At 42.2% G+C, this 15,032-nt stretch overlaps 1 protein-coding gene across 2 annotated transcripts in view; it reads left to right on the top strand.

The window, feature by feature from the left end:
• TNFRSF14 (TNF receptor superfamily member 14) overlaps positions 1 to 11,445 on the top strand; it is a 199,109-nt gene extending 187,664 nt beyond the window's left edge. For both annotated transcript variants that reach the window (XM_073603009.1, XM_073603010.1), the window contains exon 8: positions 9,580 to 11,445. In XM_073603009.1, coding sequence (XP_073459110.1) covers positions 9,580 to 9,632 — 53 coding nt within the window. In that variant the 3' untranslated portion in view covers positions 9,633 to 11,445. The remainder of the gene's footprint in view (positions 1 to 9,579) is intronic.
• Positions 11,446 to 15,032: the final 3,587 nt, after the last annotated feature.

Below are 15,032 nucleotides of genomic sequence, written 5' to 3' on the forward strand. Positions count from 1 at the left end.
ATACGGAGGGCCCTATATCCTAATAAACATTTTATTATCATATTTTCCAGTTTTTTATGCATCTGACTCCTGATGATTTGTTGAAAGCCAAGAAACGCAATCCATTACCAACTAATGGATGCTTCAATTTGTTTATCAATTTTTTCCCATATGTATCAAATTTTTGTACCAACTGTACCAATATTGTTTATTACTTTATTTACTTTGCACCAAATATTAAATATTTTTTTATATGAATATTAGTTTGTAAATCCTTGGTGATTACACTATTCAGTCTATATTATTGCATATTGATATTTTTATACCATGGACTATTGATTTGATACTGTTATCTAAATTAACCCAAATTCATCCTCAAATAATTAACTACCATCAACTCCTTGATATGCCTCATTCAAAGGCCCGTTCAAAATTCCAGTTTCCTTTTTCTATGTGTTACTGCAATACTTTTCTGTGAGAAATACTTGATTTTCTGGAAAAACTTCTGGGGTGCCAACAATTTCAGCCATGAATATATGAATAAATAAATATATATATATATATAAATATATATATATATATATATATATATATATATATATATATATATATATAATATTCCAAAGCCAATCTAAAGGAATATTGTTATTTGATTTAAAGAAAAGCACTTGTTGGAGGTTTAATTTTTTTTTTTGGAATAATTCTCCTTTAAGAAGGTGTTTTAGAAGGTGTGTCCTATGCCTACATACTTTTGCTAATAGGTGTCCCTTATACCCATCTCAAAAAGTTGGGAGGTGAGACATTGCCCCCTGAAGTCGCCCAAAGTAGTGCAGGAACTACTTTTGGGAATTGTGGCGTCGCACCAATTTGGACAGTTCCATTGCAGTCAATAGGCGCCAATTTGACATGTCAATTCAGAGCTATATGAACATGGGTGAAGTTGCATAGATATGAAAGAAAATCACGGGGGACAACTTTTCATGTGACTCTGAGGTCCAATGCTGCATGAAAAGTGACCCAAGTGTGAAAGTAACCGAAAGAGATTAATTGATAACACCTTTGAATAAGGCCCCTTTTGCGCTTGTGCGACCTTAAAATTGCAAAGCTTTGCATGACTTGAAGCAATGTCTGTGTAATATTGTGGTGTATGGACCTCAAATCACATCAAAGTCAAACCAAGGTAGTGCAGGGACGAATTTGCCCCACAGAATGCACAAGTGACAATAGGGCCAAATTCAGAGGCGTTATCCTTGAATCTCATTTACACTGCTGCGACCTGAAAGTCGCACTATTTTGCTGCCACTTTGCCGCTGCAACTTGGCCCCAACTTCTGGGAATGCCTGTGTAATATAGCGACCTATGTACCTCAAGTCACATGAAAGTAGTACAGGGACTACTTTGAAGTTGGTGCGACTTAAAGTAACACAGATATGAATAGTTATCATTGAGAATCATGGGGTACAACTTGTCATGCAACTCGGAGGTGCAAATTTGCTGGAAAAGTCGCCCAACTGTGAAACAAGTCATATATATTTTAATAGAAAGGAGCTCTCATTTATATTTGCATAGTCCTTACTGATTTACATCAGCAGAACAAATGCAGGAAGTAATGTGTGCAAATGTGTGGTGATGCTAAACAAATCAATGAACCCCACCCACACCAAATCTATACCACATCCACCCCCACACTGAGTAAGTACATATCCTACACTTACCCGGCAAATCAGCAGCACCTCCTCTTTGCTAAAGAAGGACCTCGCCATGTCCACCTAGATGGAGATCCTGACCAGCACAGGAACTTCCGGGTGATTACAATGACTCATTTCCGGGTCAGAAGGTGAAACCACGCTCTTTTGATCCCAACCACGATTAGTATTTTTTATTTTCGTTTATTTGCAGATATGCAAATCTGTATTTCTACATATGATATTTGAAGGTAAACTTAAGGGAGTTCCATAAGAAATGGTGTCCCTGGGATAGCAGCAGGTGAATTACAAAGCCAAAAAGGCCCAGTTTGAGCTCTGGTTCACACTGACAGTGGGAGGAAATCGTTCAGCTGACACATTTTCATTCCCACATGTCAGTAATGACTGCGGGGGCAATATCAGAGACATCTGTGCAGGTTTCTACAAATCGCACCCCAAAGTCACACCAATTAAAATGGTGCAGTTGCCACTGATTTGACATGTCAATTTGCACCAATGTGAACCAGAGCTGACACATACAACACTGCCTATCCACCAGCTGACTTCATTACCTGCAATTCTCCACAGCTGATATATATAAAGATTCTAACTTTATCACTTACTTGCAGGTGTGCTGAAGCCTAGGTTTACATTGGAGCGATTTGTCATGTGATTTGATAGATTAAATTGCAGCCTATTAGCAGCAATGGCACTGTTCCAATCGATGCGACACAGATTTTACAGCGTGGCACCAATATGCAAAAGTAGTTCCTACACTACTTTTGCCAATTTCAGGTGTGACTTCAATAGACAGCTGTGTATGTAGCCACACAGATATCTATCAAGTAGCACCTGAAATTGCGCTGACCTTGCTACTTTGAAATTGCGCTACATCAAGTGAAGTAGCGTGATTTCAAAGTAGCATCAATGTGAACCAGGGTGCAGAGACTAGTTTTTTTGGTGCACAAATACATATAGAAATAAGATATAAAAAGATATCGCACTTCCCCAAAACCACCACCCCCAAAACGAATTTAAAGAAAGAAAAGAGAAAAAAAAAATAAACACCATAACAAACAAGCTCAATAAAGTTTATAACGGGCAACACATCAAATTTTTATCTGCAAGATTATAGAAACATACTTAACAGTCATTCTTACAAAGCATTCCAACATAAAATTAAAAAAGGCACATGTTCAAAATATAACACCCACCACCAGCCCACAATACACACACACACACACACACACACACACACACACACACACACACCCCCACACGTGACCATGTTCTGCTAGAAGCTGCATTTCCGTGTACATGATTAAGCAATGAGATCAAAGAGTAGAAGGTCAGCAGATGCTCACAAACCATGTTTGCTTGGCCAGACAGGAACAATACACACACAACATTAACAGCATGGCCACATAAACTCACTTTTGATGGAAAAAATGCACAAGAATTTCAGCAAAAAAACAGCCCCTAGTTGGGCGTTTGACATCATGCACACTATCATTACTTCTCCCCCACAAATCACAGCAAAAAACCTGGCCTTCTCAGGCTAAATGAACCCCCCCTACTGCAGCTCTTTATATAAGAGAGGTTGTATTGTTAGCACACTGACACATGCCCACCAGTATCTTTCAATCTGTCTCTTCGTGTATGTCTAAAGTGATTGCATCTGAGGGGCATGAACACATAATACTATTCGCAACTGTGTTAGCCCTTGGCTATGTGCATCAAATCTCCAACTACAAGCCAAAGATCGAAGTCCATTTGCATCCACATAAACAAAGCAACAGTTTTCTAAGCATATGTACCTGTGCAATGTAAACTCTACAATTTGAAATGTCCAAGTCCCTGGGCATGATTAGTGCTAACAAACATTAACATCAGTCCCTGGCTACAATGAGCTTCCAATCTAAAGTCCAAAATTAACTTTCTTACATTAGAGACTATTTTGACAGGAGACAAATAAAACACCATCATGTTTTTGGATTGTAGTGAGAAACCCACACAGGGAGAACATATAAACTTTGACACAAGCATTTTAGCATGTTGGGGAATTGAACCAGCAACCCCAATGCTGCTAGACAGAATTGCTACCCACTTAGCCACGAGGCAGCCTCACACATGTTCTCTGCATCGCTGTGGTGTGAAACCAGCCCTAAGCCCATAGCCATGCTCAGTGTCACAAGCAATATACAATATATTGTCCGAAGTCTTGGGACGCCTGCCTTTATATGCACATGAACTGTAATGGCATCCCAGTCTTGGTCCATAGGGTTCAATATTGAGTTGGCCCACCCTTTGCAGCTATAACAGCTTCAACTTTTCTGGGAAGGCTGTCCACAAGGTTTAGGAGTGTGTCTATGGGGATGTTTGACCATTCTTCCAAGTGCATTTGTGAGGTCAGGCACTGATGTTGGACGAGAAGGCCTGGCTTACAGTCTCCACTCTAAGTCATCCTTAAGGTGTTCTGTTGTGCTGAGGTCAGGACTCTGTGCAGGCCAGTCAAGTTCCTCCACCCCCAAACTCGCTCATCCATGCCTTTATGGACCTTGCTTTGTGCACTGGTCCAAATCATTTGGTGGAGGGGGGATTATGGTGTGGAGCTGTTTTTCAGGGGTTGGGCTTGGCCCCTTAGTTCCAGTGAGAGGAACTCTTAAGGCATCATCATACCAAGACATTTTGGACAATTTCATGCTCCCAACTTTGTGGGAACAGTTTGGGGATGACCCCTTCCTATTCCAACATGACTGCACACCAGTGCACAAAGCAAGGTTCATAAAGACATGGATGAGTGAGTTTGGGGTGGAGGAACTTGACTGGCTTGCACAGAGTCCTGACCTCAACCCAATAGAACACCCTTTTGGCTGAATTAAAGTAGAGACTGCGAGACAGGCCTTCTCATCCAACATCAGTGCCTGGCCTCACAAATGCACTTCTGGAAGAATGGTCAAACATTGCCATAGACACACTAAACCTTGTGGACAGGGCTTCCCAGAAGCTGTTCTAGCTGCAAAGGGTGGGCCAAATCAATTTTTAACCCTACGGACTAAGACTGGGCTGCCATTAAAGGTCATGTGTGTGTAAAAGCAGGTGTCACAATACTTTATCTGGCAAGATTTACAATGGTGGTAGAACCCTCCTACACATAAATTCTACATTTAGACATAGTTATAGGACCTGGAAGATGAGACAACTTCTCTACATGAAGCAGCATGTTTGGGATTCAAACCCAGATGCTCAGCAGAAGTTCTAACCTCTAAGCCACGGAGCTGCCACATGTGAAAACCTCCTACACATAAATACTCATAAATACTGCATTTCTTTGGACAAACAGGTGATGGAATTACATTATTTTTCTTGATTTATTCTGTGATATTTGGTGGTTCTTTGTGGATGAGTGTATACTGGTATTAGTAATGAATAGTGATATTATCCTCAAAACTTTGGGAATTACATTTTTATTTCTGATGTTGGTACACATATCACATTTTTTTGGCTCAAATTATGATTATTTGGAAATAATAAAAAGCACAAAAAATTGTGACTCCATTTAAATTTGCATCAGCAATAGTATTGTTTGTGGTTGTAAAGACACCTGTGTGAGTTTGGGTAAAGATTGTGAGATGGAGAGTAACAAGTGAAAGTGACAGAGAAAAATATATTTCCTGTCGCATTATGGCAGCATACACTTTGGGTTGTGACTCCGCCCCCACAACCTGATAGGACCACATAACTATAAATTGCAGAGAAGGCCCCCCCGCCCCAGTATTCTCTTACTTTTCCTCACCTGTCAGGACTGAATGGATCAGCACCCCCTTACCGCTTCGCCCCAGCCAGGTTCAAGCCTCTCCTGGGTGGAAGTCCTTGCCTGTACAGCCTCTAAATGAGCTAGATGGAAGGAACTCCACTCTGGTGGTCTCAGGGGTATGTCAGTGGCTACATTACAAGCCTTAAACAGGCTTAGATGTTTTGCAGCGGCCCCCCTACCTTTTTTTTCCCTTCACTGGGTTTTCTGAGCCCTGTAGTGCCAACGGATGTGTCTTCAGCATGCGCCGGGTGCCTCGGCGCTTCCGCACAGTACGCAGTCTCTGGGCGTCTTCCTCGTTTTGCCAGCTTCCAAAATGGCGCTGGGCTTCACGCCGCGCTAGGGTGACATCATTACAGCGGCGACTGCGGCAGATTTAAAAAGCCCCAAATCCCTTTTTCTCTGCTTCTGCCTGATTCTACAGTGTTTGACTGCTACCTTGCGCTGCATCTTTATCTGGTATCTCCCCTCTTCTGGGTAAGTGGCCTATCTGGTGTATGCTCTCTTCCTGCCTTCCTCTGCATGTCTTTTACTCCTCTGTGCCTCTCCTAGGTGGATTCACTATTTTTCTCTATGGAGGCCGCTGCCTCAGCAGATCACCGCCAGCCTAATAGGTAAGGGGGGAGGACCTTTTTGGTAAGTAGTGAAGATTGAAAAAGAGAGCAGGAATCTAACACTGCCTAAACTGGTCAGCCCTATCACGTCCTCAAGATCATCAAATTCAAGACGCAGAGAGACCTCACACAGAAGAAGCCGCTCCGGTCACAGGCTCAGGCCACAGGGGATGTCGCAGAAGAAGTCGCTCTAAGTCCTACTCAAGCCATAGCCATTCCTATCATAGGAGATTCCCTACACGCAGACATACGTTGCCAGCACATCACCCCTGTCCAGCCAGGAACTCCTGCTGGATATGTGGGGCTATTGCTCTTCCGGATAAGCTGGCCTGTCGCAGATGCTTCGATGAAGCCACTAAAGGAAAAGAGGCGGTCACCAGGGAATCCATTGGAGTCTCAACCCCTGATACAAAGTTTACAGCTCAAAGTGCCTCACCCGCTCCTCCCAGTACGTCAAGGGAACAAGATTCCCCGTCTGACAATGAAGAGCTGGAAACATCAGCCGGTTTTGATTTCTCGCTGATAGAGCCTTTTGTGAAATCGGTCAAAGAGGCGATAAACTGGGACGAACCCAGAGACCCACCAGAAACGAAAAAAATATTTCCCAAATCTCATAAGAGACCCAGAGGCTTTTCCGTTCGACGAGTTGGACGAGCTAATTAAAGAGGAGTGGCAGAAGCCTCCAACACCGCTGGAATTTCCGTCTGGGCTACATCTTTCCCCCCCCGACTCCCCTCATAGCAAGGTTCCTACTCAGGCTCAAGAGATCAACGGCATCGGTAGTAGCTGTGATTCCCTTTTGGCCGAGGAGGCCATGGTTCACTACCCTCCTACAGTTGAGCACATTGGATCTGCTTCCTCTCCCGTTATCAGCAGACCTGCTCTCTCAGGGTCATCTACTTCATCCAAACCCGGAGAAGCTGCATCTGATGGCTTGGAAGCTGAAAGGGCTAGATTTCTAGACCAGGGCTGCTCCCAGAAAGAGGTAGAAACCTTACTCCAGGCCAGAAGGCCTACCACCAACAGCACCTACAGGAGGGTCTGGGGAAAATTTTTTTACCTTCGCACAACAGCAAGGTTGGGACTCAGCCTCTCCATCAGCGTGTCAGATTCTGGAGTTTCTGCAGTCAGGCCTGGAAAATGGCCTTGGTTCAAAGTTCAAGTGTCAGCCTTATCCGCCTTGACCAGAATCAAGTGTGCTCAGCATCTCCTTGTTATCCAGTTCCAAAGGGCTTGTCTAAAATTAAGACCCCCCAGAAAGCCTTCTTTCCTGGTCTGGGATCTTTCAATTGTTCTGAAGGCCCTGTCTAAGGTACCCTTCTTTCCACTCGAACATCTCCCTTTGGGAGCTAACACTAAAAATCTAATTTCTTATTGCCATAACATTGGCTAAAAGAGTTTCAGAGATGCAGGCCTTATTGGCAAAGGAACCTTACCTAATCATCTACCCAGACAGGGTGGTCCTAAGGCCTTCAGATCGCTTCATCCCCAAGGTATCCTCCTCTTTCCACTTCAACCAGGAAATTAATCTCCCAGCTCTTGTTACGGAGCAGGGCAATCCTCATCCATTAGACGTCACGGGTAACATCTTGGCATACCTTTCGGCAACCAACCCCTTCAGGAAGATGGAAAACCTTTTAGTCATCCTGCACGGCTTTGAGAGGTCAAGCCGCATCTTCTCGCACCATCGCTTCATGGCTGGTGAAGGCCATCAAGAAGGCTTACTCGCTAAGTACATTGCAAATACCTGAGAGCTTAAAGGCACACTCCACCAGGGCAGTGGCAACCTCCTGGGCGGCCTACTGCATAGTCTTCATGTCGCATTACAAGGTGCATTCCGCTTGTTTATCGACAGTGGATTGCAGAAGAACTGTTATCCAAGCCAACTCTTCTATTCTTTGTTAATAAACCTATTTTGCATTTCCACCCAGTCTGCGAGTTATTCCCCAAAGTGTATGCTGCCATGATGCGACAGGAAACCGGAAAATTGTATACTCGCCTTTCCGTATTTTTCCTTTCCTGTCGCATCTTCACGGCAGCATACAGATGCCCACCCTTCTGAGGTGATATATATACAGAGAATACTGGGGCGGGGGCCTTCTCTGCAATTTATAGTTATGTGGTCCTATCAGGTTGTGGGGGCGGAGTCAAGCCAAAGTGTATGCTGCCATGAAGATGCGACAGGAAAGGAAAATTACGGAAAGGTGAGTTTACAATTTTCCGGTTTTATCAAAACATTCCACATTCTAGCATTCTTAAAAACAAAATAAATGAGAAAAAAAAACAAAATAGAAGCAGCAACATTGTTGCAAGGAACATTTATTTCAGAGAAAGATGCATTTCATTTCAACATTAAAAGTATTTATTTATTGTACCATTAGAATCAATGGCTGAAACTTGTATTGGACTATAATAGCGCTGATTTTCAGTCTCAAAAACGCATTTTAGCCAAGCGCTTATTTTCGTATTTACTATAGCGCCTGGTAAAAAAAAGACACTTGAGCTAAAATGAGAGCTATTTGCAGGTCTGAGCATGAGTTGTGTTTGCACCTAGTTGTACAAAAACGGGTAATTTATCTCTTCTCAGACTTTTAAAGATATTTCAGTGTAGAAATCACCTTTTCACACAGTTTAAAAGCAGATTATCTTTAAATAATATACAACTTATTTCAGTACCATTTAGGCAATTATATCATGCTCTAAACATTTCCATGTGCAATTCTCCAGCTTTTAGCAGAGTGAGGATTTGGGCACTATTTAGTTTCAGGGAACTGTAGTACATACGATTTTGGGAGTATTTTCTCACCAGCGCTATAGTGAATACTATTTTAGCACTAATTTGCGCTAATTGCCTTAAATTAGCGCCGCAGTGCTATAGTAAATGACCCCCAACTGTATATATATTGTTATTATTTAAGGTACTTTTATAGCGCTGTCAATTTACGCAGCGCTTTACATATACATTTTACTTTCACATCGGTCCCTACCCTCAAGGAGCTTACAATCTAAGGTCCCTAACTCACATTCATATACTAGGGCCAATTTAGACAGAAGCCAATGAACCTACCAGCATGTCTTTGGAGTACACACACAGTGCGCATTATTGCATTATGTTGCATTGGAAAGTCGGCGCAACTTTGGAGTCGTGCAAGTGTGAATGGAGTCTTAGTGGGACAAAAATGCACCAAACAGCAGGACATTGGTGTGCACTATTCACATGATTTCAAATAGATTGTGTTAACTGCAGAAAAATAGGTTACTGGGTCCTTTCACAGTTGTCTGTCTTGTTGGGATTGAACCCATATGTTTCCTTGCACAAAAATGCATTTAAAATAAAAAACAGATTTATGAATGTGTGGTCAGTTCACACGTGTGTGCTGCAGCCTAACGTATTCTTAAAAAATAGGACATAGCATTTTTGTATGCTTATGCACACTAAGCATGCCTGTTGAAATAAATGGACTGAGTGTTTCTTCCTCCCTTTTAGGCTGGCTTCACACTCATATAAATGAGCTGCTCTACAGCAATGCACGTCAATGAGCAACATAATGCACTTGCGTTAGTGCAACACTCCAGAACAAACGTGTAAATGAGCCCTTAATATGCATAAAGAAAAACACACTTCCTTGGTAAATGTAACACAGTAATTGTGTCGTCCAAATTTTCTTCCTCTAGGAAGTAGCAAGGTTCCAAAAACCAAGACCTACTCATGCCCTAACTCCTTGGTGAATCGGTACAAAAAATGTTTGTCTACTGCTTTTGGTGTTCTTTCCATTTTGGTGAATCAAACATGTTTGAATTGATCTGTTCAGTTGTGATTGAAATTGCTAGAAAATTTCAATGTCCAGAATGGAAAATCTAAAGAAGACTGTATAATCTGATTGTATACAGCTTTAAAGATTGTAAGTTCTCCCACCTTATGAATCTGAATGTATAGTCTTGGTACAATCTTTATTACATTGATCAACATCTGTGTAGAGCCTTCCTTTTTGTCATGGCAGATCTTGAGTTCAGGTCTCAAGAAAACCCTGCTAAAAATGTATGTACCTACAGCATATGATAGATTAGCACGATCAGTCAGTTATAGAAAGTTTTAAAGAAAGTAGTTTGCATCCAGGGCAGAGCATTTTTTTACCGTATGCCTGCTTGTCAAAATAATTTTAGTTACAATCATGAAATGAAACCAATAATATTACTGGACTAAAAGCAAAGCAAACATCAAATATTGTACTGTATCTTCACACTAATTGTCATTGGACTAATGTCCTCATACACTGGTAGTCAGTGTTGAAATGCCCCCTTACATTGATGGTAAAGGGGGAGACACATATATTTGGTCAGTGGGTGAATGCTCACAGACAAAAGCTACTCCCTTACATTGCTAATCAGTGGAAACATTTGGTTTAGATTAGTGGAGTAGTGTGTAGAATAGACCTCTTACATTAGTGGATAGTGTAAAATAGACACCTTACATTGGTGGTCAGTGTAGGTGAGAGATCAGTTTGTCACTGCGGAAGTAATCCTTAAGAATCCATGGAAGGAGCTTAGGATTCAACTAAACATTGGTTGTGAAAAGGCTCTTCTATAGGACTAAATCTTTATTGTATGATTTTCCACTTTATGTCCATCTGCCTTATTACCTAAGAAACTAAATAGCTCTCCTGCATTTGTACAGGTAATTACATCGCCTCCTAATCATTTGCTTTAACACTCAAAATACCGCTGCGCCGCAGCAGCTGTGTATTTTCACTTGACATGTCATTTAATTTTTGCCATATGGGTACAGCCTGAGCAGATGCATGCCCTTGCTTGTGGGTGGTAGGAAGGTGGTAAAACTGTTGTACAAACACTGTCCCCTTGGCTGTCTGTCTGAATAAGCCCCAGCAGTTAGTTCTTTGTAATTGTAGTGTGTTTAAAGGGATAAAACATGATGAAATATGCATGTATTGAAGATATGTAATAAATATGTATTTTTATATTTTACATTGACATACACTTTAACCCCACGTTATCTCCACTTAAACCCCAACAAATACTTCTTTTCTTTCCATTTCCCTTCACCTGCCAACGTTTTTAAAAATTTCTGTTGTTGTGTTGTCACAATTAAAAAAAAAAAAAAAAAGTGTAAGAAATTCAATAATTTCATCTGCAAAAACCACCATGCTTTGTACTAGATAAAAAAAAATGTTATTGTACTTATAAGTTTTACATATTTTAGAATAAATTATTACTTTTTATTTACAGTGTTAATGCTTCAGATTTAAAAACAGTCACTGGTGCAGCAGATGTGTAAAAATTTCATTCCTGTCATTTGTCAAATAAGTTTGTAATAAATAAAATATGACCAATCACATGAACTGAGTAAACCATGAGATGAAAAAAAAGCATAGTGTTAAAGGGAAGCTGTCGCTATTTAAAAAAGTGAACAGAAGTCCTCACTACAAAAAAAAGCAGCACCCCTCCCACTAGTCACATTGCTGAACTCTGCTGTGTTCAAGAAATAACCTTCATCTCGACGACACAAAGACAACGTATCATTACCCTCTCCCTCAAGTCCTCGCTCTGCACTAGAGTGCAAGAAACTAAATTTCAAATTACTCACACGCTGGTACCTGACTCCCTCCAGACTGCAGAAATGTTTCCCATCCACCTCTGGACGGTGCTGGCGCTGTTCAGGGGACGAGGGAACCCTGATCCATATCTTTTGGTCATGTCCTCAGTTGAGGAACTTTTGGGAGGAGGTCAGGCGCATTACCCAAAAGTTCACAGATTATACCATCCCTGACGATGCCGCATTTTTTTCTCTTACACCTTTCCACGATCCCCATCAAGGCATACAGGAAATCTCTTGTACGTCATTTACTAAACACAGCAAAGGGGTGCATTCCCCTCCTTTGGAAACAAAGTCCCCCCCCATCCATAGCATTGTGACTACGTAAAGTGGAGGAAATCAAGAAAATGGAAGATCTGATTTTTACTGCACAACACAAACAAGAGGCCCACAAGCAGACCTGGGATATCTGGAACATCTTCATCTATTCTGATGAAGGACAACACTTACTAGGATGTTAATCCACCTCTCTATGCCTCACAGGGCCTTACCCTCATAATTCACTAACTCAGCTACCGCCAGGTCTTTTCACCCCCCTTTCTTCTCTTACTATTTCCCCTTTTAATTTTTTGTTTTCTTATCCTTAAGAAAAGTGGAAAAAGTTGGCGAGGAATGCCCTGACATTATGTTACTTGAAATAAACTTTGTTCCTAACAGATGTGTGCTCAATCAGAGATGTACACATGCTCTAATGCTCAAGCTTACACATGTAATGTTATCTGCCCTATGTATATCTAACCTTTGTTGAATTCACTGTAATCAAGCCTGTATTTGCACTAATGATTGTACTTTGGGGTCTTCGCCCCTGTTTGGAGTTGAATAAACTTTATATTTGAAAAAAGAAATAACCTTCAGCATGTAGGTGGGATGCAACGTGGTGCGTGGCAATAATTCACAGTCAGGTGCAAAATAAAACTTGTGTTGAAGTGATGCAGCAACAGTTCACAACAAACCCGGTGGGACAGCTACTCAGCTGGACACACTCAGTTTGCAATAATGTGAAGAAGTAGGTTCCGGCCAAATTGACAGCGCCTGTTGACAGGGACAGAATGTGGCCTGGCCACCTGGTGCCAAATCAGGAAGGTATTCAGAGAGATGTGACCCTACGCATTCCCTCATCAGGAACCTTTCCTTATCGCTAGTGCTGTCCCTAGCAGACGGGGTAACTCTACCCACTTGCAAAGAGCGTGCTAAACCAAGGGACCCCAGGGTCTTAAATAGATTCTGCCACAAATAAGATGGCTGCCAGAGTCACAAGGGCAGCCAGCATCCAATCAGATCACTCCCCAGTGACTCAGGAATCCATAGAGGAACCCTTTTCCCCATGACTTCCTCTCCCCCCTGCATTGCCGCTGTGGTTGTGCACCACCTGCAGTGTAGACAGCAGATTGCATCTACCTAAAAGAATCTGACAAACTTCCAGAGGTGTTAGAAGCGTTTCGCACTACACTTCCACCCACCCCAACATTTCTATAGCATATAGTGGTACATACGGTCTAGCAGAAGGAACCACAGATTAAAGCAAGGTGGCTATACATCTGAAACACCAGAATGGGCCTAAACAGGGAACAGATGACACACAAGGGCACACATGGAAAGTTCATTACCAGATGTTTATGTCAATGTACATGGGAGGATAGTGTAGGCAGGCATTGCCGATGTCACTTATCACATGGGAGAACTACAGCAATTAGGAGGTTTTCTTGCTTGCCTGGGGACTATTGGCCGATGGACACCTGTCTGCCACGATCATCAGATCAATACTCACTTAGGCTCGGTTCACACTAATGCGACATAGGATCCGACTTGTGAGAACCCAAGTAAGATGACATGTGAAATTCAATGTTTCCCTATGAGAGCTGCCTTAACTGATACTACAGTCTGTCCGACTTTAGAAAAGGTTCCTGTACGCCCTTGTTCACACTGCGACGGCTTCAAAGTCACGCCACTTTGAATCCGATTTCCCTGCGCAACTTCATCGCGGCTTGTATACGACTTCTTTACCAGAAGTCAATGCAAGTCATGTTGAGGTCGCACCAAAGTAGTGCAGGAACCTTTGTCTAAGTCAGGGCGACTTGGGTCGCACCAATTAGAGCAGTTCCATTGCAATTAATGGGGTGCGACTTGTCATGTGACTTTGAACTCTAATGTCGCATGACAAGTCGCGGAGTGTGAACCGGGGCTATGACTTCGGTCCGACATTGAGACGACTTCAATGCCACAAAGTGTAAAGTCACATCAAAATCAGACTCCAAAGTTGTGCTGAAAGTTGCTCGACTTTGGACTCGGCCTAGTGTGAACCAAGCCTTAAACCAGGAATGTTAGATTGAGAAACTGAGAAACTGTTATCTCACCTCTGTTGGAAGGGATTACAGTACACCTGTAAGGATTAAAAGTGCTGTTGTTGGTTGTAATATGTGTGCACTCTGTGCCTTCCCTGTGTTATAAAAGAATGTGATTCCAGAGCACATGCTGAACACTCTTAACATTTTTGGTGGCAGAGAGGAGGATCGGTTAAGTAAAATGCATTTCTGTCCTCCAGACCTAAATGAGCATTCAACCCTTGCAATGCAGGGGCATCCCCACTGCAAGAAAGCATTTTACATTTCCTGCAGTTTGGCTTTAAAGTGGTTCTAAAGTCACAAAGTTTTTACCTTAAGGCTGGGTTCACACCTATGCGGATTGGATGCTGTTTTCTCCGCATCCAATTCGCATAGCATTAGAATGTGACCGGCTCTCTATGGGGCTGGTTCACATATCTCCGGAGCAGCTGCAGAGCGCACTGCACAGAAACGCTGTGCGTCTTTGGCTCAGTTTCAGGGCCATATTCAGGCAAAGATTCGGCCCTGATTCGTCCCTGAACCAGAGAATGGGGACGCACAGCGTTCTTGTGCGATCCGCAGCTGGTTCCAGTGTGAACTGAGCCTAAAAAAGAAGTATAGAGACAGAAGGAAACAGCAGACTTGGTCATTGTTCCCGCAGTTCTATTTACTCTTAATTATCATAGATACTTATTTCCACTAGATAGTACAGTTTATTGATGTTTTCTCCTGACGACTTCTAGGAATGTTCATACAGTCAACTGTTTTTAGTTGAAAATGTGTGTACTATGCATGTTGTTTTCTGTGTCCTCTTGTATACATGTAATAACCGGTTGTAGCCCGTTGTGGGTATTAATAAAAAACATATTTGAAAAAAAAAAAAAAAGAGAGGACAGAGAGAAGTATGGGAATGATTTTATTTTTTGAATCATACTTACCTAGGTGGATGCAGCATCGGCTGTCCCCGCCGGCCCTAACACTGAGAACTGAGTGATCAAACACTGCCGA

Source organism: Aquarana catesbeiana, linkage group LG10 (assembly GCF_042186555.1).
Source record: "Aquarana catesbeiana isolate 2022-GZ linkage group LG10, ASM4218655v1, whole genome shotgun sequence".
NCBI lineage: Eukaryota > Metazoa > Chordata > Amphibia > Anura > Ranidae > Aquarana > Aquarana catesbeiana.